At 39.5% G+C, this 25,949-nt stretch overlaps 2 protein-coding genes across 3 annotated transcripts in view; both read right to left on the reverse strand.

The window, feature by feature from the left end:
- Nucleotides 1-6,827: 6,827 nt before the first annotated feature.
- zbtb32 (zinc finger and BTB domain containing 32) lies at nucleotides 6,828-14,093 on the reverse strand. Its single transcript, XM_034553597.1, has 5 exons — nucleotides 13,631-14,093; nucleotides 12,917-13,507; nucleotides 11,887-11,996; nucleotides 8,979-9,146; nucleotides 6,828-7,839 (listed from the first exon to the last, which is right to left on the reverse strand). The coding sequence occupies exons 1-5, from the start codon at nucleotides 14,065-14,067 to the stop codon at nucleotides 7,610-7,612; spliced, it is 1,536 nt and encodes a 511-aa protein (XP_034409488.1). The 5' UTR covers nucleotides 14,068-14,093; the 3' UTR covers nucleotides 6,828-7,609.
- Nucleotides 14,094-20,673: 6,580 nt separating this feature from the next.
- The window catches only part of aplp1 (amyloid beta (A4) precursor-like protein 1), a 30,849-nt gene continuing 25,573 nt past the window's right edge, over nucleotides 20,674-25,949 (reverse strand). Inside the window, exons 11-17 of one of the 2 annotated variants that reach the window (XM_034553584.1) lie at nucleotides 25,744-25,843; nucleotides 25,445-25,612; nucleotides 25,307-25,327; nucleotides 25,136-25,203; nucleotides 24,964-25,029; nucleotides 24,675-24,818; nucleotides 20,674-23,636 (exon numbers count right to left, since the gene is read on the reverse strand). In XM_034553584.1, the coding sequence (XP_034409475.1) occupies nucleotides 23,535-23,636; nucleotides 24,675-24,818; nucleotides 24,964-25,029; nucleotides 25,136-25,203; nucleotides 25,307-25,327; nucleotides 25,445-25,612; nucleotides 25,744-25,843 (669 nt within the window). In that variant the 3' untranslated portion in view covers nucleotides 20,674-23,534. The remainder of the gene's footprint in view (nucleotides 23,637-24,674; nucleotides 24,819-24,963; nucleotides 25,030-25,135; nucleotides 25,204-25,306; nucleotides 25,328-25,444; nucleotides 25,613-25,743; nucleotides 25,844-25,949) is intronic. The other variant, XM_034553583.1, reaches the window with a different exon arrangement.

The following is a 25,949-nucleotide window of genomic DNA, read 5'->3' on the forward strand; positions in this document are numbered from 1 at the left end:
CAGCTCTGGTTCTGGAGAGATCTTTCTCAAATTTGAGAAATAACCCCAATTATGTCATCTCAGCTTGGGCGCAGGGACTCATAATTCATGATGGAAAGCATAAATTATGTTCTGGTCTCATTCTGTCTCTCTCTCTCTCTCTCTCTCTCTCTCTCTCTCTCTCTCTCTATATATATATATATATATATATATATATATATATATATATATATATATATATATATATATATATCAGTCTGCCTTGCTGTCTAGAATTGAGTCTCATATCCCTGTTCCCCCGCTTGCAGCCGTGACTATTAAAAAAGGAAGTTGTGGGTTTGAAAGATGTGGGCATTTACTGTGTATGACAAGTCTAACATATATACTTTAGTGATGAGGTGTGGTTGCTGAGTTCAGGTTTGAGTCCTTTAAAAATGTGAGTTTCTTCACCTCTATACTTTAAGTCTGCAGTACCTTGATGCTGCCATTGTTGTAGTTAAGTTAATGAGGATCATTGTGTTAATTCTTTTCAGTAATAGGGATCCAGATATGTGCTCCCTATGTATTTAATTCAGTGTCTGGTGATAATAAGATATTTTCTGTTCAGATAAAACCAGCATCCATTGGTGCCAGCCTCACCTGCCACCTGTCCATGTCTGCAATAAATCAAAATTGAAGTGGACTCTTCCGGTGTCTCAAAGGCCCTTTTCACAGCAGCCATTCTGACACGTCATTGCAGGGTATGTGTGGTTAATAACATTAATTATGGCCCTGTTCCAGTTTAATATAAGGCTAGGAGACCACTGGCTGTGACACACTAAATAGAATGGGACCATTATTTCTATATCAATTACATGTGAAAAGGGCCTAGTGTGTCCGACTGCACATCCATAATGTTAATACGATACCTAGCATACCCCCGAGCGGTTATAGATTATGAACATTGGGCCGATTGCTTGGCTGAACGTCTGGATTTTGTTGGTTGTGGATATTCTCAGTGAAATTACATATAAATCAGGCCTTCTTGTGAAAGTAGTTTATGTGTGATAAGATTTACAACGCCAGCATCAATGACAATGACTTCCCTCTTCCCATGAGCCACCTCATCCAGTCAGCATGTGTGTTGTGCATGTAAGTCAATATAGTTTAAGTGTTACTCGTTACTTATACTGTGCTGACTTATTAGTGTTCAGTAAATATCATGCATTATGCAGTCACAGTATTCTCAACAAAGTACAAATTGCTCCTCAAATGGAATATTATATGCTCTATTGAATATGAATAGGTTTTTGAAAATTACTTTCGATAATAAGTAATTGGAAATTATATTACTGGAATAATCTATTAATATTAACTAACTATTCAACATAGTTTAGCGTAACCTGCATCAATCTTAAGGAGTCATTACTGACTGAGATACATGGACATATTTTGCACATTTATTTAAACTCCAGTGATTTGGTATTGTACATCCATACAGTTGGTCGACTCATAAGGGACAGAATGAAAAGACAAAACAAAGAATTGATCAAAATCCGGGCAGCAGAACCTGAGACTGTTATTTTGCCATCATCAAAAAATTCAAACTCTGCATAAACATCCAACATTGTCATTGTGAACATGTTGCATGCTGATGCTCGTGTTTAGCTCAGACCACAACTGTTTTTGTGGGCTGACCTTTTAATGTCAGTTTACTCATTCGCAGACATTTCAGTCATCTGCTCACTTGTTGAGCTGAACTCCAGCTTTCAGAAGAGTGTGTCAGAACATTATTTTTATTATGTCTCAATGTTTGTTTAAAGGCGCATTATAAGGGAGATCAGAGATAAGAGATCAGTCCAATGAGGGTGGTGTCATCCGCAAACTTCAGGAGCTTGACGGACTGGTGACTGGAGGTGCAGCTGTTGGTGCACAGGGATATACTATAACCATATAATGGACTAATGAGAATTAAGTGGTTTTAGGAGCAGCTGAGTCTACTCTACTCTGCAGGGTTCAAAGGGTGTACTGCTGAGGTACAGCAGGATGATAGAGATGAGCTCCAGCTGGAAAGGATATCGCTAAGCTTCCCACCATTGTGTTGGATGCTCCTATCTTACTTCAAGTATGCTGGCTCAAAACATTGCTTTAAAAGGAAGTGTTTAGTGTTTTGTGTCTGGGATGGATTAATGGGATGCGTTGACACTGGCCTCACGTTACTATTAAATCTGGAAGTTATCCTACAAACTATTTTCCCTTAGAAAAGTGTGCTCTTTCTGGCCGTTTGTTGCAGAGTGTTTACAGTGCTGGAGTTCAGCACTGTAAACAACCTGTGTGACAGTCTTCCTTTATATCCTCAAATGTATATCCTCAATTCATAAATCAATGCAAACACATTCAGATGATCCAGAACGCCCAGCTGCAAGTGTTTTTAGCCTTTGAACGTATCCTGCTGCGAGAAGAGACTATAACTTTAAAACCAGAGGGTCCCCTGGATCCATTGGGGGCATAAGAGCCATAGGGCCTCCAGTGACCACCCAGGATGGGATCGTGGGACAACGTCCATGCCCTGCCAACCAAACTCTGTCATGGTTGTACATTCCACACCTTAAGGAGAGGGAATTCAGTGTGAGAGCTATGTATATGCTAAGACAGTGATTTAGATTGAAAACATATGCTGAAAAAACAACCACTTCAGCCGTTTCAAAGGTTTAATAATGTTTAATCGAAATGTCCCTGGTACCGTAGAATACATAGAAACATTGTTTTTGAAGAAAATGAAAATAAATCTGATGATACTGAAGCCCTCGGATTGAAAATTGTGTGAGGGAGGAGAAAGTCAAATTCATGACTCCTTTCCTGCTTCCAGAGAAATGCAGACTCACCTCTTCCTTTTTCCAAACATGACCCCAGGGCCTTTTTCAGAGCTCGCAACAAGTAAGGAACGCCATAAAAGTACAACAGATATCCTCTACCAAGGCTACATCTGTTTGCTTCCACCTTCTGCCCTCGGTCTGACAGAATCAGAGAAATCCTTCAGTTGCTGAGAGAGACCAACACTATTTCACACTGCCCTCGCCGTGGCATTTACAGGCATTTCCAATCCCCTCCACAGAACCTCTCCTGTACAGAGTAACACATTCAGTCTAAGTAGTGAGGTGGAGAGCCTGGCTAAAGCCCAGAGTAAACCTCTGGAGAGTGAGAGAAACCAGACAGCAAATCCACTCTGTCTCCAAGGGTGGAAGTTGCCACGTCGATCACTTTCTGTCTGACATCTTTACCTCTTTTGTGGACCTCCAGTACCGCTGGTTTCTTTTTGTATTCATGTTGTTGCCACATCACCACCTGGTTCTTGTTTACTGGGCTCTACTTCTTGAATGCTTCCTTCCGAGGTGACCGAGGACAACTGTGACCTCTCAGCACCCCTGGAGACCGCCCCGTAGGCCAAATGATGATGCAGTGCATGGTTGGGCCCAAGATAGATTCCTTATGTGCTTTAATCTTTTTAATTGTTAACCTCAAGCTGAAGAAGCAGTTTAGCACCACCAGGAACAATTTTAAATCACCCTCACTGTTTTGGCTGGATGGCAGAATTCTCAAACAATTTGTGGTTGCATACCACAAGGATAAGTGATTTGTAATTTGTATTTGTAAAAGTATTCAGATATACTTTCTTTACTAGAGTGAAAAGAACGACAGGTCAATGGTTCACATCCAATCATTGGACAATGATAGTACTCATTTACTGGCTATTTACATTTGGAGATACATTTGTTAGTCTCAGTAAAGTAAAGTATTTCTTGTGAGAGTGTAATCATGATCATTGGTGAATTTTCTCTAAATGTTTAAAGGCTGAAGGCGGAAAACACAAAAAAAAAGGCCTTCATCCTGTTTTGTTACTGACTGTTCTGGACAGTCCATGTGTCAGCGTGAGCCTGAGGAGAAGAGCACAATAATATGGGACCCGAAATGAATTAAACTGGTAAAAAAGCCCGATAACCTTCACCAATAAGGTAGGGCAGCCTATAAGTAGCCAGAGAGGCAATAAAGTTGAAAAAGCACTCACGGTAAGCACATCAATGGGATAAAAGAAAAGAAAAGGGGACACGACCCCCATCCCCATACCTTGTTATATATATGCTGTTTGTTAAAACTGTACAAAAACCAAGAGTGTGATTTCCTGTGGGAATATCTCTTGCCTGGATGCAGTGCAGGCAGCCAGCTGTGAAACCCAGTGGTGACATCTCATTGTAAAGACATAGTCTGGCACATGAATCCCAATAAAACAGAAACATTTAGTTGTTACACTTTGACAGAGCCGGGCTCGTTGTTTATGCTAAAGTAAACTGACCATCTTGTGGCTGCCGCTGCATATTTACCACGAAGACGTGAGAGTGGTTTGTATAAATCTATTTGCCAAAGCAGAAAACACAACATTTAAAACACAACTTTTCAGAGAACAAAATGGCTTTTCAGGAAACACAGCATTTACAGTTTATGTACATTGCTGGGACAGTTTTCTCAAAAATACAATCCTTGAACCCAGCGCCTCTGGCTTAGGCCCCTGCTCGTAAAAAGATGAGCTCAAAATGAATAGTTTACCTTGCAAAGATTTTAGTAGATTTTAGTAGAAACATGTTGGATCGGAATCAGTGTGTTCTGTTTCAAAGGAAACCAGAGCCCGGTCTATCCTTTAAACCTTCATTGCACAACAAGAGACTAACAGCCTAGTGTTGAATAGTACAATTACAGGATTAACCAAAGGTCGGCCAGTCAAGAACACATTGTACATACAGATGGATCATTCCGTGAAACCGGATGACTACGATTGACGTAGAAATCTCAATCTTCTTTCGAAATTTCAATCTTCTTTCGAAATCTCGCATTGTGGGAATGTAGTGGCCTGTATCAGAAAGTTGGATAATTCAGTGGTTTCCTACGTGCATCCAAAAACAAGACAAGTGGATGTGACTCACATCTGTGTTCCCACATAACGGACAACACACATTTCTCCACAGTTCGCTGTACGTTTGTATTTGATGTCTTGCTCAATTGCCAGTAGTTTTTCCCACACAGACATTGGAAATGCAGCAGCCTCATCCTTGAAGAACTGCAGCGCTGAACTGTAATATCTCACAAAGATGGCACTTTGAGTTGGTCAAATATCTCTATGTGTGTGTGTTTAACTGCCGTTTGTTAATGTGTTTGTTTCTCCTGAAATATTGTTTAGTTTTCTGAAATGCTTTTGTGTTTCTATTTTGTCCGGTTTTGTCCAATGTGTCTGTACTTTGCACACCAGGGTACAGAAACAGGAGTTAACACAAAACATAGAGCTGAAACAATGCGATTCAATAATCACTCAGGTGACAGTAATACAAGAGGAACGTTGAAATTACAATCTTTTAAAGGCTGTTTTGCCAATTAGGTTTTGAAAGGAAACATATAACCTATTTCCTGTCTGATGGTGGAGGGGATACTGTCAACCAAAACACATTTTAAGTGAATGTCTTGTAGATATGTTACCAACAAGTACCAACAATATGAACTTGGTATATACATTATCCCACATTAAAAAACAAAACACTATGGGCAGATCTACATTTCTTTAGGATTATTATGATAGTGTTATTTCTGGGAGACAGGGTTGTACAGGGGCCATCCCCATTTAAAACATTACAGCATCTTTTGGTGTAAAAATCGTAGGCGTTCACAGTGACAGTATTTCACAAAGCCCTTTTTCACGTAGGACATTTTAACATTAAGTTCAGGCTTAATTCCATTCGGCTACCTCAGATTGGTCCGGGTACTGTGCATGCTTCTTAAATACATGATGCTGACTCACTGCCACACTGTCACGGCTTATTGAATAGAACACAGGCGTTGCTTAAGTCTTTATTGATGCTTGGGCTTTTCCTACTATGGCCAGTCAAAATATGGTCTGTTGAAGGTTGTGTTCACCCCCCTCAGCGATGATAGTGAGAGCTCTTCCATGAAAGAATTTCAGAACGCAGATGCATTTAACATGTCACGGACAGCCACCTCCATCTCCTCATGTGATACACAAGCACCTCCTGCTTGTGTATCACATGAGGAAAGTTTTAACCGTGCATGACATTGGCAAAGGGCTTGTTCAGAGGAGACCTGCAACGTTTCCACACCACCCACCAGGTACCAGCCAGGCTCCCCAGTTAATCTCACACGTTGCAAACTCCAAGACTCCAAAGCCAGAAGAGACTGGGGCACTTGGGCAGAAGAAGAAATGGTAGAGGAGGAAAACGGCCAGCTCATGGAGGATTCAGTGCATGAATAAGTGCAGAAAAACAACCCAAAACAACCAAAAATGATGGAAATTACCATGCATTGGATAAAAGCTGGGCTGCACGGTGGTGTAGTGGCTAGCACGGTCCTTCTGTGTGGAGTTTGCATGTTCTCCCCGTGGCAGCGTGGGTTCTCTCCGGGCTCTCCGGCTTCCTCCCACAGTCCAAAGACATGCTGCAGGTTAATTGATCTCTAAATTGCCCATAGGTGTGAATGTGAGAGTGAATGGTTGTATGTCCCTACATGTGCCCTCGATGGACTGGCGGCCTGTCCAGGGTGTCCCCTGCCTTCGCCCTATGTCAGCTGGGATAGGCTCCAGCACCCCCGCGACCCTAATGAGGATAAGCGGTATTGAAAATGGATGGATGGATGGATAAAAGCTAGTCTAATTAGATATGTAATTGTATTTATAGTGAATAATAATTCAACAAGGAACTTGGATTGATCTTTTTTGACAGAAAAATTGACAAAAAAGGTTTATTGGCTTATTAAGCCTGGTCATCTGCCCCCTCGTCCCCCAACACCTCCTTTAATCACTTAAATCACAATTACTTTTGAACTGAAATAGGCAGATGAAAAAGAAGAAAAAGCTGGACAAATGTTTGTAACAGGCAGACATAACTGCCTGAGCTCTGCTATTCTTATCTCAATGAACCAGAGCACTTTATTGAGCTGTAAAGTGACATTTAAAGTTGCCCACGGCATTCTTCATTGTCAATGTTGCATAAATACAGTCCTCCTCAGATGTGTTAATATTAACATTTATGGGATTTGGTAGATTTTTGTCTCACAAACCATGCCAAGTCTCAAGGTGGTGTTGACTGACACTCGTTCTGCTTTTCTCTGAGAGTGAAATAACACAGGATTAGGACAGGAATGTCACGGTTTTAAAGGAAGTATAGATAAAGGATTTGTTTCAGATGGATTCTGTATCATCTGAATCGTTGAATGTTTACAGTTTATATGTTTCGTCCGTCCCTAAACTTAATATCTCAGCCACTGGTCCCATCTGGACATCGTGGTGCATTTGTGAGAACTATTACAGAAAAAAACCTGATTGTTACAGTGCTTGCCCTCAGGGGGCGCTTCCAACCTACGTCCAGCTCACAAAGTTTACAAAAGCGGTTTTGCAACACCTGTGATAGCCCCAGCGTGTGCCTGTAGTATATTATTATAACTTTAAAACAGCGGTAAGTGTTGTTAAAGGACCTTCTTGGTTTTTCAAACATCATCTGGGATTCATCCGTCCCCTGTTCTTCAAATATAATTAAAACACACGAAAGGCACAGACTAAATGAGAACTGCGTAGACGGTGGGGTCTGTGTTGTGAGCCTCAGATGTGTGAGTTGTACAGGTAGGTGCTGTTGATGCTCCAATCGGGAGGGAAGTCCTGTACTGCGTGGCTCTTGACGTGTCTCTGCATGGCGACCAGGCTACTGCAGAACTCCAGGCACACTGTGCACTGGTAGGGCGTGGCCCCACCATGAGTCCGCAGGTGCTTGATCATGGCCGAGTAGTCTCGTGAGCGCTGACCACAGAGACGACATTCAAAGGGTTTCTCTCCTTGAGAAGGAGGAGGGCGGGGGGAGGGGGGGAGGGGGGGGGGGGGGGGGGGGGGGGGCACAGGAAGGAAGACAATGGAAGGGAAGACAGTTAGTACGAGAGAAGGCCTTGTGTGTAGTAGGTGTGTATGGGTGTGGAAGAGAGAGAGAGAGAGAGTCTGAAAAATATGAAGTTGTTAAAGATGCAACATAGAATGGAATGCATCTTTCAGTTTTAGGACAAGTTCATATTTTAGATAAAGAAGCACCACATATGTGTTTATGGATGTTTTAACCAATTTACATTATCTTATAGACTTTACATTGTTTCTACTCCTTTGATTGCCGGTGTTTCATTTCTTATGCTACACTTCTGCACAATATACAATTTGTAGAAGAATTGCCTGACAAGGATCGTCATCACAGTGAATATTCGGCCTTGTGTTGCTTTTGTCAACCCAGTCATTTATAATGTTGGAAGGGCACACTTTCAATTGCATGACACAGTACAAATAATCACAATAGCTCTAAAAGCAGTTGAAGCAGACATGGTGTTCATTGTGGATTTATGGATTTTCAATCTCACACGAGTTTACATATCGCAAGTTTCAAGTTCCTCTAAGGTGCGTTTCATCGTAATTAAATGAGTAGAAAGCATCACCTGCCCGGAAGTTGGTAAGAAATATAAAACTCAGAAGGCTTTGGAAAATGTTAATCATGTTTCATTGCAAATGTTCTAAAACATGCAAACCTGATGGCACAGTCCTATAAGCTCAAGCATATTGGCTTCAAAAAAGCACCTAAAAAAGCCCTTTGAGCCAATGAAAATGTAAATTGATCATAAATACCCGTTTCTCTTGCCTTTAGAGATAAGTCCCTCAGACCAAACTGTTGTTACTGTTCAGTCATTTACTGCCTTAGTCAAAGTAGTTTCAGTTTATCTGACTTCACTTTGTAACGGGACAACAATAAAAATATCATGTCCGACAATATAAAACAAAGATTATTAGCCATATTGTGGGTAGGCATATATACTAATGTGTTGTGTCTAACCAGTGAGTACTTAGCTGCACCATAAGTCACTGAGCAGTTCCTTTCTGAAAAGATATACGTATATAAATGCTACTTGGTTATTTCTGCTCCATCGTTCAGTGCGCTTACCGGTGTGGACTCTGTGGTGTGTGTCCAGTTGATGTTTGAGACTAAACTTCTTGGGACAGTGGTGGCACTGGTAGGGTTTTTCCCTTCTGTGTTCTTGTTGATGGGATTGTGGTTTATGCTGCAGCACATCTCCTCTTCCACCGAAGCGGCACCCTGAACAGGCCTCGCCTGAGACGAGGGTAAACAGATCAAGGTGTGAACATTGTGGTGTGAATGGCCGGACAATTGAAAGGGACACTGTGGTTTCATTTTCTGTAACAACCAACAGTCCTGTGAAGGCGTTGGAGAGCCACTTCGCTACTATTAAACACAGCAATGATTATGTTACTTAAATCTGCAGTTAGTATGGTCTGTTTATGCTTTTCTTTTGCTCTTGTTAAATTTACATTGTTTATTGTAATACTTAAGTGCTTATAGACAAACACATTAAAGCACAATGAGATGTACAGGCAACCTAAATGACCTACGACTTGTATTAAAGGGAACTTCATTCATTTAATAAATCTACAAATGATTTGTTAATCGATTCATCGTTAGTGCCTATTGTGATGCTTTTCTGCTTTTATATCATTACAAATCTTTGGATTTGGAACTGTTGGATTGGACAAAGCATTTAGGAAGTGCTTTACATTACAGCTTGGTAATAACATAAGGAAAGTGGGGGAATAGTAATAGATCTGTCAGGACTCAGCCAGCCGGACTCCCTCCTCAGCCCGTTCACACAGTGACACCCGGTACCTCAGAGCGCGCTGCCAGGGAGCTACGGGCTTGGAGGCGGGGACAAGCCAGGGGCGCTCCAACTCACACCTGAAGCCACTCAGCTCGTCCCACGGCTGCAGCTCGTCAGCTCGTTGTATTCGGGGGGATAAAGATCAGGACTGTCTGTGTTGACGTTGCGAGTTCGTGCCATGATGTCCGTGGACTTTCCTCCTTGTGTCGTCACTGAACTTTCCCTCGTGTCTTTGCTGACTTTTTTGTGTGGAGTATTTTCTTGGATTTTTTGGGGTTTGATGTTCGATCACCCGTGGACTAAGGGGACACTTTGAGTTTTTTGTGTTTCTTTTCTAAGTGACTTGTTGTGCTCAATAAACTACGCCGTGTGTTCGGCTAGAACTAAACCTTGCTGTTGTCGTGCGCTTGGGGTCAGAGACAAACCATAACAAGATCTGTACTAATGAAGTAATACAGTGTAATACCATATTAATAATAAGATTATTATTTTTGAGTAACAGGGTAAAATGGGCCAAAAACAAAAGGTAATACTGGGGAAACTAATTTAAAGATAGCAATGAGGTAAACATATTTAGTGAATTTGTGAAAATATGGTAACCTACTAATAATAAAATGGTTATATGAGAAATTGGTGATATTTTTAAGTCACATTTGGTAATTACCATATTCTAATGCTAAAAGTAATTATCCCCTATATTTCAAACATGGCACTTTGTTTTAAGGTCATACAAAAAAAACATGTTTCATGCTGTAACATGAACCCTGAAACACTTCACATAACTATGAATGAGAGCTTCTAAATGCTAAGCTAACTGATTCAGTTTAATTAATGGAAATATAAGATTAAACCAAACATCAAGAGGTCTCTGGATAACCTAGACAAAGCCCTTATTAACTTGTTGCATACATTGGCGTCTATGACACATTGTACATGGGATAAAATCACCTTGGGCTCTATAATTTTTATTTTATAGATCAAACTTATACATGATTAAATGATTACTATTAATCACAACTCAAGTAAAAAAGATTCACGCTTTGGAATAATATATTAGTCACGTACTTATTTCAATCACTTTTAGAGGCAGACATCTATTTTTGTCAGCATCCTGTTGCAAGACAATAAATTCAGTTTGTACACGTTTACTTTTCTGCACTGCACTCATCTTGTCTGCAGCCACACATGTTAGTGAGTCTTTTAAAATGACAAAGGTGTGATTTTGAGGTTAAAGTTGCAACTCAGAAGCCTTTCAGTGCCCAATAGCTTTTGGGGTTTTTCGAGTGAAAACCTTGGCCTCGTAGTATAGACAGGATGCTGAAATAAGACGGTTGTGTACTGTAGTCGAGAGAATAAACCACAACAAGTGAACACTTACCACTCTACACACAACCTATGAGACCTCTTGTCATTAGCATGCTTCCTGTTCAATATTTCTCTTCAGTTGTCACTTTAGAAGACCTAACATCTTTTATATGTACTGCTTTAATTTGCACTGGCCTTATTAACATACGGTTCTATAATTGTAGGGGACAGAAAAAACAAAGGACAATGAAACGGCTCAAAGCTAAAATGAAGGTAGCTGCTTGAATGCTTTATTTTGTTGTTGTTGTATTGTTTTGTATTTAGATATTAGAGAATTAAATTATTGCTTGAGTAGTATTTGTATGTACTTGTAGAACTTTTACTAAATAATGACACTGCTAACTGCATTGTGACTTCACTTAATCTCTTCAAGTAACATACTGTTCCATCAGACAAGACCTGTTAAGCAGATTGATTGTACAAGACAAACTATCCTACACGCACGCACGCAATATGAATGTCCCTTCAATACTAACACTGTTATTATACTACATCAATATGTATTATTTTTAGGACAAACCACTGTTGCGATGCAGTGCATACTGTACTCCATACATCGAGCCCTGTCTAGTAACCACACTCCTGCTCCTTCTGCACCGTGCTCTCAAAACCACAACTCTCTATCACTTTCCATTGCGTAGCTACGTAGCTGGAGTCTGCCGAGGTTAGGGGTCACGGCAATAACTGTCTTACTATCGTGTCAAATTGATTGGTTTTACACGGGATAAGCACTGGTACAGCCTTAATCGTACTGGATAGTAATACTAGTATGTTCAATGTGTTGTACGTTTTCTGTTATTACCATATTATTACCTGGTGGTGAGGCGGCTGACTCCCGCAGCACTGGAGCACCGAGGAAGCTTGCACTGCAGTGTTGGCAGTCTTTCGCTCTCTCTCTGCTGGCCTTGGGTACCTCATGGTTACTGTGGAAAATAATTGTTTTTGATGCAACGGTTGCTAAACACAACACTAATTATACCTTTAAGAATAATGAAGAAACTGCTTTTATTTGTGCTCCAAGGACATACTTCACTGGAGATATGCACATCGAGTAACAGTCAGTCTGCATACGTCTTATCACAGATTTCATCCTTCAACGCCTTTTCCTTCCTCTGCATCCTCAACCACAAGATATTTATAGCGCTCGTTCGCGGTAAAAGCTTATTTGCATTTCATATCATGTAAGAAGGAGCAAGAAAATGAAGAGACACTAAAGAATGTTGCTATTTTGTTTTGAACAATTTCTTGTGGTACAAGCGTGGCCAGTCTTAACACTGAAAGCATGATTCAGTGGGTGGAAAATCTTGAATTCTGCAAAGGAGGGGAGAAATATAGGGGGCTCCCCTTTACACACTTCGCTACACTGTGTGGAACACTGCACAAAATGGAGGTAAATCTTCCAAAAACAAAGTCACTTGACACTTTTTACACTATCTAGTACACAACAGGACAGTGGTACATTTATTCAGAATTAGAACAAAGTATGGTTTGTTTTAATCCCACAAAAAAAAGTAAAACAATTGTATTTATATTTATTTGAATATTAACCTGTGTGTCTTTTGCTCTTCTGCGCTGTGATTGGTAAGAAAATGGGATTATGAATTGTCAAAAAAAATGCTTTGACTGACTGGGACTGTCAGGGAAGGGTTAACTGATGAACCTGCTCTAGATGGAAAGTGCAGGAGGCTCAAAACAGCAGTGAGTCAAGTACGGTAGCTGTGGCAAGGGAACAATTAAGCAAATAAGGGGATTCTTTTATGACTTTGTGAGAGGATAAATAGGGAAACAATGACTAAAAATAAAAGCCAGAAGTTTCCAAAATCCTGTCCATGTGCTGACTTACCTCAGTTCACTGGCTGGAATGGTCCCAGTAAATGCTCTCTGGCTGTTTTTTTCCCTTTTCAACTGGCCTTGCTTGATTATGCTCCCCATACCTGTAGACCCAGCGTAAAGGTTTTGTGTATATTGTGGATAAAAGCCCAAACCCATTTTAGAGCTTTGAACAGGGGTTTGAAAATGAGAGCCGAGTAAGGGGAACATGTGGGGGGTGGAGATTGAGAATGGGAATGCTACAGTGGACTGGTTTGGGGACTGAAGGGGGTGAGCAGCAATTAAGCTTGGATAGTTCCCTGTTATTCGCCTGAGGGTGGTCAGGGAGCTCCACATGTTTGTAGGAAAGATCCAGGGGGAAGAGAAATAGGAACTGCTGTCGGCAGGCCGGGCGCTTACACTGTCTCTGTTATAGAGCGTTGCTGACACAGGGGAGAGTTTGGGTATCTTTCTTGGTGATGGCGGGCTGCTGTTCCGGTTCTTGGCAGCATCAGATGTTGAGAGGTTTTCCACGATGATGCAGTCGCTTGCCTCCTCCACTGGGGAAGAAGTCACTCGAAGTCTCTTCTCTTGAACTGGACTCCCTTTTTGCTTAGGCTCATTCGCTTTTGCACTATCTTTTTCTTCTTCTTCTTCTTCTTCTTCTTTTTCTTCTTCTTCTTCTTCTTCTTCTTCTTCTTCTTCTTCTTCTTCTTCTTCTTCTTCTTCTTCTTCTTCTTCTTCTTCTTCTTCTTCTTCTTCTTCTTCTTCTCTGACACATGTCATTTCTTTTCTTTTTACACCCTCTCTGGCTCTGTAGTCGAGATTTCCCAGCTGCTTCCAACACTGGTCCTCCAGTTGCTGCATCTCTAACAGCTGAGCAGCTTTCAGCAGCGAGTGCAGGTCATCCACAGACACATCAAGAGTCTGCGTGTAGGTGAAGTCCAGAACTTGCTGGAAGGTGCGTGGGGAGAAATACTCCAGAGTTAAGTGGACCGGGCTGTCGATGTCTCCCTGGGCGAGCTGCTGCGCTAGTCTTCTGCTAGCACAAGCCAGTACCAGCCGATGAGCCCTGAACGTTTGACTCTTCACTGAGATGATGGCATCGCAGAGGGACCCTGAGCGCCGTAAGGCATCTGCCTGCTGCAGGAAGTGGAAGTATTGGGTGTTGTTGATTCGGATCATTTCTGAAGTTTGTAGAAATGTTTTCAAAAATCTGAGAAGAAAAGGTTTATGGAACAAAAAACAAAGAAATCAGAGAGGGATGCCATCAGATAATGCCCCCACTGCTAACATGTGTTTGATCTATTTTCCAAGTGGTTACTACGTATGTGACATTTCTAGAAATGCTCAATTGTAAGTAGGAAAATCATTTTCACATACACACTCTAAAGCCACAAAGCCCTAACAGAAACCATGACTAATGACTGTACACACGGGTAAACATGAGTAAAGTTTGAGTGTCAACAACAATAACTGTATTTGGATACTATAAACTTCAGCAGGGGTTGAATATGTAAATATGTAAGTATATAAGTGAGAGGTCTCAGAGACCTGAGAAGTTGCCGTCACATTCTGAAGTCTATAATGAACTTTTATGATTTTACAGTGTGCGGTTAGTTTCTGCAGTGGAGGTCACAAGTTTTTGCACAATTGCAACCCCATTAGGCCCTCTGATAGTGACAGCAAATGGAAAGTAGATGTGAAACAAAATGACATTTAGTTATCTTGTTCCTGGAATAAATAAATAAAATGCGTATGCATCTTTTTGTGCGCTCTCCAAAACTTCGCTCTCTCTGCTCTTAATCAAATTACTTTTTTAAATTCATTGGAAAACATAGCAGCAAAAGGTAAAATCTGAATCATTTCATTTACGATTTAAACAAAACCGTATTAAGGCTCAGCCAGCATGCTTAGGGTTGTTTTATTGTTCATCTATTACATTTTTTAAAAGAATCTATAGTTACATAATTTGCTTATGAGTGCACATTGTTGAGAGCACGTAGGAAAATGATCATGCAAATCAAGCCTTTATAACGTCAGTGAAGCTTACAGTATCGTCTGCGTACATGGATGTAAAGTAGTAGTAGACCATTATGTCACAGCAACGTTTACGGCTGTCAAAAGTCATACGCTGCTCATAATTGTTATATATTATCTATATATTATATCATTTAACTCAAATGAGTCACAAATGTAGTAAATCAATCAATTCAAATTTATTCCGTACAATATGCAGTCATGCATTTTGTACAGCAGTACTTTTATTTAATAAATTACGTTCACACAATAATAATAATAATAATAATAATGCTATTATTATTATTATTATTATAATTATTATTATAATTATTATTATATAGTGGTGTAATTGTATCAATGTAGTGGTCATTTACCAGGTGGATTGTTATGGTGTTCTACATGTATTTTATGATAAATAACTTTAAAGAAACAGCACAGGATTTAATGCTCAAGAGATTTCGCAATCTCTGAAAGTAGCTTGTTGTGTAATACACAAAACTTTTCAGCTCACAAATGGTGTTTTCTTTCAGTGGCGCGTGGAGCACCAATCAATATACCTAACTATAGTTTCAACATTTAAAAAAAAAAGGAAAATATTGCACACACATTGGTGCGTTGCACCTGACATTATAATGTTCAATTATGCATTTAAGTATTGCTGCTCTTCCGAGGCTGCTTGTCATTAAATACATTGTTGTATTGTATTGTATCCTGATTCATTATGCTTCATGGTCCTTGCAAACCATGTCTAAATATTTTATATTTCTTAAATATATTTGATTTAGCAATAAACTGCCTTGTGCAATAAACAAATTCCCACAGATACTGTTCAAGTTTACACGTTGTGACTTTGAGCTCCTTGTAGTCACTGTCCTATTTCAATGCCTACATGGGGAAAAACCTTGCATGCATATGTCAGATTTACACATCCTTTGACAGGACATGAACTGGAAGCCAGCCTCCCCACAGCTAGCATGTAAAGGACTATAATCACTAGAGAAAAGCCTCTACTTATAGCCGCTAAAGGCAAAAGAAGATCAGTAGCAGCACACTATGCCGTGTTAACAGTAGATCACAGAAAAGACCAAACGGTGTTTTAGTATCTTCTTGTGGTTTGAAATCTTAAAAACGTACAAAGCAGCAGGCTGCATCAATGAAACACTTACCCGTTGTTTAGTGAATATTCTCTCTGGAAAATGATGAGCTACCTCGCATTATGACTGTGAAGTGCTTTGTAAAGTGACATGTCAGTCTGGGTACAAGTTTTGGTGTGGGACAGGGTGGTTTCCTCCTTTGTCTTTACAGTCCCTCCTCTTTAACTTCATTATTTTATTTTTCCCTTATTGGTTCACTGATTATGGTGCTAAGTTGCTTGTTTGTGGGCGATTACAGATGGTGGAGTTCTACTAAGTAAACCAATTATTTAAATAATTTGGTTTTGATCATTTAGTTTAAAGCATAGTAATCTTCAATTGTTGCACAGGGTAGACACCATATATTGATATTGAATATGGTTTGCAAATCACACAATAAAAAAAAGGAACAACAGCAACACACTTTCTGGTGTCATTTGACCAAATTATTTAGCTGTGCATTCATGCGTGCCTGTATGTGTGTGGTTGTGTGTGTGAGGAAGAGAAACAAGGACAGTGGTTAGAGGGATATTTGCGTGCCCTATTGTCTTACGCTGTATACCTGCTATGCTGTACATGATTTCCTCCATCAAGCTTCACTTGCTGGCCACTACATTAATAGGCTGTTCTGTACTGAGACAAAAACCACTTCAAAGACACTGATCTGTGACAGGAAACATACACACACACAAACCCAGTGGTACTGGTATGCAGGGCTAGGCCTCTCCAAAACCTTCACCACTAAAATAGAAGTATGTGCTTTGTCCTTTCTATTTGTCAGATGTTATTCCGAAAACCTGTAAAAATAAGCCAACTGTAGAGAGCTGGTCAATTTAGCAACCTCAAAGGTTGAATACATTGTGACTCCTTTGTTTGCCTATAAGGATTTATTTGGCCATTATATACTTAATAATCAAGCGGTACTTTTGAGCTTGTTTTAAGTGAAGCCTATTTATTGTTGTTCTCTGCAGTTGAAGTAAAACAGTGTATTTTGTTCATACACATTTTAGATCAAATTTAGCTGACAGACAAGTACATAGCTGGTTAACGTAAGGAAACATTCAGCAGCTGCTGTGTTTGCTGTTAATTACCCTGTTTACACTTATTGAAATAGTAAAAGTAAGTATTTTTAAATTTGATGCAATCACTCAATTATCAAACCTTAACAGAATAAGGCATTACGTGTTTCTTGATTCAGGTACAAAACATTGTTTTGATGCATGTTTTGTTCTTCCAACAATGCGATCATTTAGGTAGAGAATGAGTAGTGTCATCAGCATAGCTGTTAGCATAAATGCTATTTGCAGATGCAAGCTCAGAAACCTAATGCAGATTTAAATTAGTCATGGGTCTAAATTAAACCTTTGTAGTATACCAAATTAAATTTAAAATTTAAAATATCATTTGTAACAATAAACCCTTTCAGGTAGAAAGTCCATGAATACTAATGTGTGTGTTATGTATATTATGTATATGTTTAGAGAAATTAAAATATCCAAAACCCAGTTAAAACAACAAGATACTATTATACAGGTAACGATTGTTCAAGTATGCTGGAAACAGATGTGTTGTAGTTAAGCCAAACACAAGTTATTACCAAGACCAGAGGCTATCAAGGCTTAGACAAGACCAAGACTTTGAGGATTTGAGACTAAGACAAAGACCAGGACTGAGTCAAGACCAGTTGGATTCCCAAATGTATGATGCATTTATGATACATTGTTGTCCCATAAAACAGAAATCAAATGAAGATTCCTCTTCATTCACCTCTTTTTCTTGTCATATACTTATAGGCCTAATGTATATGTGTACCATGATAAATTATCAGAAGACATAGCATTTTATGTATGGGAATAGTCCGTTGCTTTTCATGAGCAACAAACAAATCTACCAATGCACAGGCAATTCAGTGATATCCCCGCTGTTGTGGTCATGAAATAAAATCCAGAGTCCTCTTTGTCTGAGACCAAGAAAAAGGTGGTCAACTCTGAGACGTCCCCCTTAAAAAACGTTGTCAATCTCAAGACAAAGACCGATCTCGAGTACTACAACACTATAGTCAACACAGCTGGCTCATAGGACATTAAAGAGACAACAATGTCATTATGACAGAGTTCATAGATTCCTCAATCGGCATTATGTTTCCGTCTCATAACAGTTACTGTAGATTTGTGACATGAAGTGATATGTGAGTGCTACGTAAGAGATGGCTTTAATTAAATACACTGTCTATAGCGACTTTGATTTAATCTTACCCTACACACTCTATACTTTAGGAGGTTTCTCTCAGGTAACTGTGCGTAACATATTCTGTATGATTTATTTAAATGTCACTGAGTTACATTAATAGGAAAAGTAGTTGCCAAGGAATTAACTATTGTCTTTCTCATTGCTCAAAATGTGAGTCTGTTACATACAGTAACCGTTTCAGTATTTCTGTTTTGGTCATACCATATGTATGTAAGAAATGTAAACATATATAATGAAAAACGTAATGGTTTTATGTGACGATGTCAAGTTGAGTCTTCCTCTAACAGAACTAAATGACATTTAAGCACATATAGCATTCTTTGCAGTTGTCACCTATGTGGTCAAGAGACGTGTGTGTAGTGTTAAACATAAGGGGGTTTCCTTGTAGTTACTGTGATCACAGCCTAACATGTTCATTTGATGTGACACTCAACAGTGATATTTCTATGTCTTATTTCATTTTCAGTGGAAGCTCTTTTTTCAACATCTTTACAATACTGACATCCATAATAACTTAATCTGTGTGTGTACGTGCATACTGTCAGTATATGCTGACATTTGGTCTGGGGAGGGGGGTCTATTGTGCATAACTTTGTCTGTGCAACCAGTTAATGTCAAGTATTGACATATTGCTCCAACCACTGGACATTCTGATCTCATCTATTCCTCTCAGAGAAATTAGCATTGCACCAACTGTTAAATGTCATCTTGCGCTATATGGTAAGGAGGCAGCTCGAGGTGATGCAAAGGGCTTCACCTTCCAGTAATATCAAGACTGTCAGGCCCCCACATCACACTCCTTAGCACCTGCTATCCCCTCACTGTCAGTTTAACAATCACCTTCAGACCCAGCATCAATGCTGACTCACCGAGGTCTCTCACTGTGTGGGATATTTGAGGTAAATGCTCATCGATGCACATTCTCCACTAGCGTGACCCTCAGCACCCACACGAGTCATATGATGTTAAAGATATTTATTTTTTAAGACATCAAGTAAGCAACTCCCCTTTGAGCTACCTACAGTGCTCTTTACTCTCTTCATATGAAAGGGTTTCGTATTGTTGTTTTGTTGAATGAATCAAGGTGTCACTGCACTAAACAATATGTTAAAAGTCAGGGTTAATATGAGCCGTCTTACATTACCACAGTGACGTTATGTGAGCAGTTGACTTCAGAGGAACCTCTTCTAAGATGACTGATGACTAGAGGCATCAATGGCAAACTGTCACTGTACAGACGCAGGGGCCTTTTCACAGTAATCTGGGTGAGCAGGACTACCCGTCAGTGTTGTGGTTTGGAAGAAGTGAACCTGCGTCGTGGCTTGATGCTTCTTTGTAATTTTGTGGGTGAAGGAAGCGTGTGAGGCCTCCCCTACCCACGCTAGTGACAGTGTCAGGTGAATTGGTGCTCTCAAGATATCGAATCGTTGGTTGTACAGAGGGTCTGATGTTCATTGATGCTTATCACTGTATAAAGTATTATGTAAGGATTATTAGTAAGGATTATGATTTGATTAAAGCAATTATTTGCTTAGAAATGAAATGACAGAAAAATTAACCCCCACAGATACAGTACATCATTAGTCATCAAGTTCAAAGGAAAATACTCATCAGTTACTACCATGATTTGAGGCAAGATTATCAGGCAAGTACTGTACGTCTCTGGTGTTGGTCGGTTTTCTCCTTACAGTTTAGTATTCAGTTTTAGTTGGTGCTCTTATGTACACATCTTAATATGGGCATTCAAACTGAAATCATTCAACATATATTTAGTGTCTTAATTTGTTTTGTGATATGAATCACACGTAGCTTTTCCTGACAGGAAGTGAACTGCAATGTGGGCCACACAAGAAATAACACTGTTGCTTAAGGAGTAACTGAAACTGAAAGAAAATTTTAATTTACGACTGATCCTAATCTTGGTTCAGATTTGTATCTTGGAGAAAATGTTAACTTTCAAATTATTGTATCGTGCCAATGTCTGACACGCGAACAAGCAAGACTTGAATGTCAGACTTTAACATCAATATTGCTGTCAAATCACACCTTGTGCATTGTGGTAAACTCATTATGTCTTGAAACCATTTGTAATTTGTACTATATGTAACAAAAATGACTGTCTTCTTAATGTACTTAGGTTTCCTTTTCCAAAGAATTCAACTGAAGAAAAAAAATATTTTCCAGTTCGAGTTAGTCAGACAGTTTCCCCCCTCTTGACTGTGGCTTTACATTATGGCTTCGTTATGATCCATTTTAAATGTTCCTGCATGTCGCCTCTGTGAGATGGATGACTGAATTAAGTTTCCCTGTCACATGGTGTCAAACTTCTTAGAGAGAGAAAACATTCATGTGAGGAAGTAGTACTTCAATAAACACAGACACAGTATTTTATGGGTCATTCATTTTTTATTACACTATTGATTAGCTTGACCAGTTTTAAGTCCTCAGATTGCTTGCAAATACAGTTACACACCAGAGAACATTTTGCCAAATTTGAATATCTGTCTGCTTATTTGTGGAGCATGTCTTTGGTTAAAGGTCTGAATGAAAGTGAAGAACAGCTCTCTCGTTGATGCTATCAACATCCCTAGAACCAATGCGGTATAATTGAAATCAGACAGACATAATCAATGTCTAACGTTTAGCAACCTGTACACAAATTGAGTAATTTGGTTCTAATTGTGCTTAGTGCCACTCCTCGTCAATTAGGCAGAGGCCACATATCTGTCTATATTTTACATCTGAACGTTGTGAACTTCAATGTTTTCTCATACAAGCTTCTTAATTTACATTACAGGTGAAAAGCATGACCCTTGATCCAACTGATTATTACATAGAAATAAAAAATACAGAATAATTACATCCAAAACACAGCATTGTAAAAGGCAATAATGCAGCAATTAAAATCTCAATAATGTTTATGTTTCGTTGGGAAGTAAGGGGACAGACCAACAAAGAAGTCTAGGATTTGACAGAGGACGTACAAATGTGATTTGAGTAACTACAGTATACACCATTCTAAGTCTGCTAAATGCTGGTAGGAAACCGTAAGTGGTTTGGGAAACACAGGCAAGCTTATTCTCATCTATGGTTTCAGTAGTATCATTACAAGATCAACTGACTTAAACGGTGAACATACAACGTTTTCATTCACTAACGTAGCTGTACAAATTATACAAGGGCTATGACTTCTCTTCTCCTGTCATAACACAACCGCAACCTGCAATTAACCTGCCTAATGAGAGAAACTGAAGATTAATGCTAAATCATACCTCGGATAGTCAAACTCTTTATGCTTATTTCCAAGCTAACTATACCCAAAGAAACACAACGTAAAAGTAAACAACTCTTCCTCTGAATGGGCAAATGCAGGTTAATAAAACAAAACTTCCACCAGTAACAAATAAATACAATATGAACTGATTTTGGTATGTATTCTCTCTACTATAATGAATAGTTAATGACTGATGAACAAAAAGCAAGATCCCACAATGTGACCATTCTTTACCAAGATGGTCTGATAGAATAAAGGAAATTCAACCTGACACACTAAGCAGTTAACAATCAGCAAGAAAAAAATGTCAGTCCCTATTCTTGCTTACCTATACAGGGTACTGTGTTGATCATAAATATGACAAACTACAATGAGTCATTCAGTGGACAGCTATTTCAGAGAGTAACTTAAATATAGCATCTATAGAGTACTAACATTCAATGTTGTTGAGTCCAAATTGGTCAAACGGGGAGATTCAGAGACAAACAGCATATTTAACTACTACCATGCCTGAGTGTGGTCTGTTTTTAGGACTCACAATACACACTGACACACTACTTGAGCTGTGGCCTCTTTAAAGGCCGTTGCTCTGTACTGTATAACAACTTTAAAGCACACCTGCCAAATGTGAAAAGGAACAGGCTGCTACAGGAAGTGATAAGAAGGGCATCAGGCATGTAGTCTGTTGGATGTGTTGAACTTCACTACTCCTGTGAAGGTCTACTAGGGGAATGATGCGTTACTGAAAAAAAGATGGAATCTCGACGTCTACCTCAAATACATTCAGAAAGAAGTTACTTTGTCGTTGTCTTGTGCTGGTTTTTACAACAGTCCGTTTTCAATCAGCCATGTTAGGAAAAATGTTTCTCCTTCTCATTACAGCACAATGTACTATTTTTTTTAAAAAGTATTATTCCATTATATCGATGCAAATTAATCATAGAAATGTCTACACCTAGTAGTATGTATTTCTTACGTTATTTACAGTGTCAATTTTGAACGCTGACATTTCTGACTTTTCAAAAGCAATGACAGGAACAACACAAATAAATACAGCAGTATCATACACCAAGTTGTCATGCTTTCATTAAAATAACGGACTTCTGATTATTCTGTTTTACAGTTCTTTAGGTAGCAGTACAAATAAAATAAAACTCATTCACTGACTGAATATTTGGTATATTTTGCCAAATAATTAATACAAATATTGAGGGCAGATCCTCAGAATTTAGAAACATGATGTCTATTTGTACAACCAGCACATAGCTCTGTATCATTGTCTTTTTGGTCTTCTATGTTGTAAAAGTAAAACCTAAATGTCTCACACATTCAAGGTAAACACCTCCACATCCTCACCTAATGGTCATGTCTTAATATTGTCCAATGTTACAGTAGCTAATGGAGGTAAGGATAGTTTGGCAATTAACTTAGTAATTGCCCTTTTATCACTGAGTGGGTTTTAAATTGAGAATTCGAGCAACATTTAACTAGGCTTTCACTCGCACTCATCTACACAGATACATTATATCTAACTGTGGTACAATTTGAACGAAAGAGACTACTAAAATAAATACTATAAAGCATTACGCACCGTTCAACTTCAGTTTCTAGTAAGGAGCAATAGGTCAAGTCATGCCACTGGGATGGTTTTCCTGTCTGTGAGGTGAATGTTTTCAGGATCATGAAATGCTGTGCCACTGCTAATGGAAAGAACAATCCTCTAACCCAGAGGAGTATTAGATTACAATAGGTGATGTGAGTTTGTATCATATCTCATTATTCACATTCTGGTAATGATGACATGTTGTTGGTCATTTACAATGGGTTTGGGACCTACCCCGTACTTATTAATTTACTTTATGTTGCAACACATCATAAATCCGTCAAAGGGAGTGAAGCGGTTACCACTGTAAGGAAGGAGTGCAGGGGACAAAACAAGTGGTCAGGCATGACTTGTTGGCAGCCCCAGTACCTCAGTTCATCTGTTCAAAGAATTTGTAGGTAGGGTTTTCATAGCCATGGTTTTGCATTTTGTTGAGCTGTCGTTCTTCTGGTGTCAGCATGGGGTCGACCTGCTGCGAGACACACAAAAGCTCTAATTATTACACACTAAAGACACATTTATGAGCATGTACCACACCATCAACTGAGTTGTGAAATATGCTTTTTTGTTTACTTGCCAGGAGTTATGCCACCCTGCGTAGTGAGTATGTAGCTGGAGCAAACAGCTGGTTAGCTTAGCTTAACATAACAACTGGAAACATGGGAAAACAACCTAGCCTGGTTGTCTACACATGTAAAAAAAAAAATCTAAGTCTTACTAAAGTGTAAAAAAGACAATTTGCCATTTGGACAGAACCAGGTGAGCTGTCTCCCCTGTTTACAATCTTTATACTTTACACTGAGCTACTGTAAGCTAACTGGCTGCAGCTTCATATTTATTGTACAGATTTGAAGGTGGTGTTTATCCTAATATCCACCTCTTGCAAAGAAAGCGAAGAAACATATTTCCAAAAATGTAAAGCTAGTCGTTTAACCTAAAGCAGTGGTTCCCAAAGTGGGGGTCGCGACTCCTAGGGGGGGGCGCGGTGGTACTACAGGGGGGTCGCGGCTTCATCACCAACCCACACACACAGACGCACACATACACCGGTAAAACAATATAAAATAACCGACGTGACATGCACTGTGTTCCAACCACGCCACCAGAGCGGCTCATGTCACAGACCGACTGTGGCAAAACCGTCGTCCAATGTTCCTATATCATCAAAGGGGGTCTTGACAGAAAAAGTTTGGGAACCACTGACCTAAAGGATAATCCTACTGGTTTTTACATGAGGAAAGTTAGTCTTGTAGACTGATACCCGTCCCTCTAGGAAGCCACTGGTTTACTTATTGATCAGAATATGAAATACATGGAAGCCAATGGATACCCTGAAGGTAGGAAATAAATGTAAAAACCTTTGTTATACTTTAGTCAGAGTTACTATAGGCAATGACGTAATATATACAGAGTTTTTATTTATTTGTTAAATATATATAAATGCAAGACCACAGCTATGGTCCTTTAAGACTGCGTTTGGCTTAATTTAAAGGCCTCTCTGGGATCGTACCTCTACGATGCCATGACTGATCGTGCCGTATGGTTTCCTGCGCACCAGCAGCAGGCTGATTACCATCACCATGGCAATCGCCACGGCCACCACAAGCAACCCCACCATGGCGCCACGGTTAAATGTCTCCAAGGCATCGGGTTGCTATGGAAAGAAAGAAATGTGCAGTTAGACATTAAACAAGGGAGAGAAATAGGGACATAGGTCATTTTAATTTGAATTCATGCAAATTTCTTCACTCATTTTTTAATAAAAACATGATGAGGCTTATGTATTATTATGCCCTTACCAGTTCATCTCTCTCGATCTCAGGAGGCTTGTTGACTACCTGCTTGAGCTCCACAGAGGTGTTGATCTAAGAGGAAAGGGAATGTGTCAGAAAAAGGGAAATATTGGGTATACATGTATCTATTTGAAATATCACCAGCTTTTTAAATTGGCCACAATGATCATCATCTTACCTTTTCCTCATATTCATAAGTAGGGCCCCTCTCAGATGTGGTATAATCATATTCATCAACTGCGGACACTAAGAATGACAGGAATACAAAATGGAATAAAACATTGAGCTGGAAGCAACAAGAATAAGTACAATGCAATAATTGTAAACAGTAGTATGAATACCAGCTCACCTTTCTTATTAGACTGCAGTTCTTTAGAGAGAAAAAAAGAAAAAGGATCATTAAAAACAGATGTACATGCCACATACGCCATTAGGATGGACTTAAGAATTGTTGGGTGGGTATATGAGGGATATGTTATGTACATACCGATGCGGGGAGGATAAGGCCTGTTCTGGAAGGCTCTTTCCTCTTCCTCCTCATCATCCTTTTCCTCCTCGCTCTCAGCAGGCAGAAGCTCCTCAGTAGTGTGGGTCTCAGAGAAGGAGGTGGTCATGAGCTCACTGATGTCACCTCTTTCTGCCTTGACCAGCTCCTCTACAGGTGATACAGACCGTAAAAAGTCATCAAGACAGATATGTTACAACATGAATTACTACAAAAAAAGACCTCAGAGTTCACACAAATCTGTGGATTTGAAAACAGATCAAAAGTGTAGTTTAGCTTACGGATATCATTTTGCAGCTCATCAGCCAAGGTAGGATCCTTGTACAGCAGTGCAAGACTCTGGTTCATCCTCTCCTCAATTACATGGAGGTGTGTGTACACCTGCAACATATCAGAATACATTCTGCATTGGCTTTTTACCAAGCAAGGACAAACAAGTCTGTGTTTTCAGCTGGTCTTAGTTGTGAAATTAGAAGCTTAAAACGCC

Source organism: Cyclopterus lumpus, chromosome 16 (assembly GCF_009769545.1).
Source record: "Cyclopterus lumpus isolate fCycLum1 chromosome 16, fCycLum1.pri, whole genome shotgun sequence".
NCBI lineage: Eukaryota > Metazoa > Chordata > Actinopteri > Perciformes > Cyclopteridae > Cyclopterus > Cyclopterus lumpus.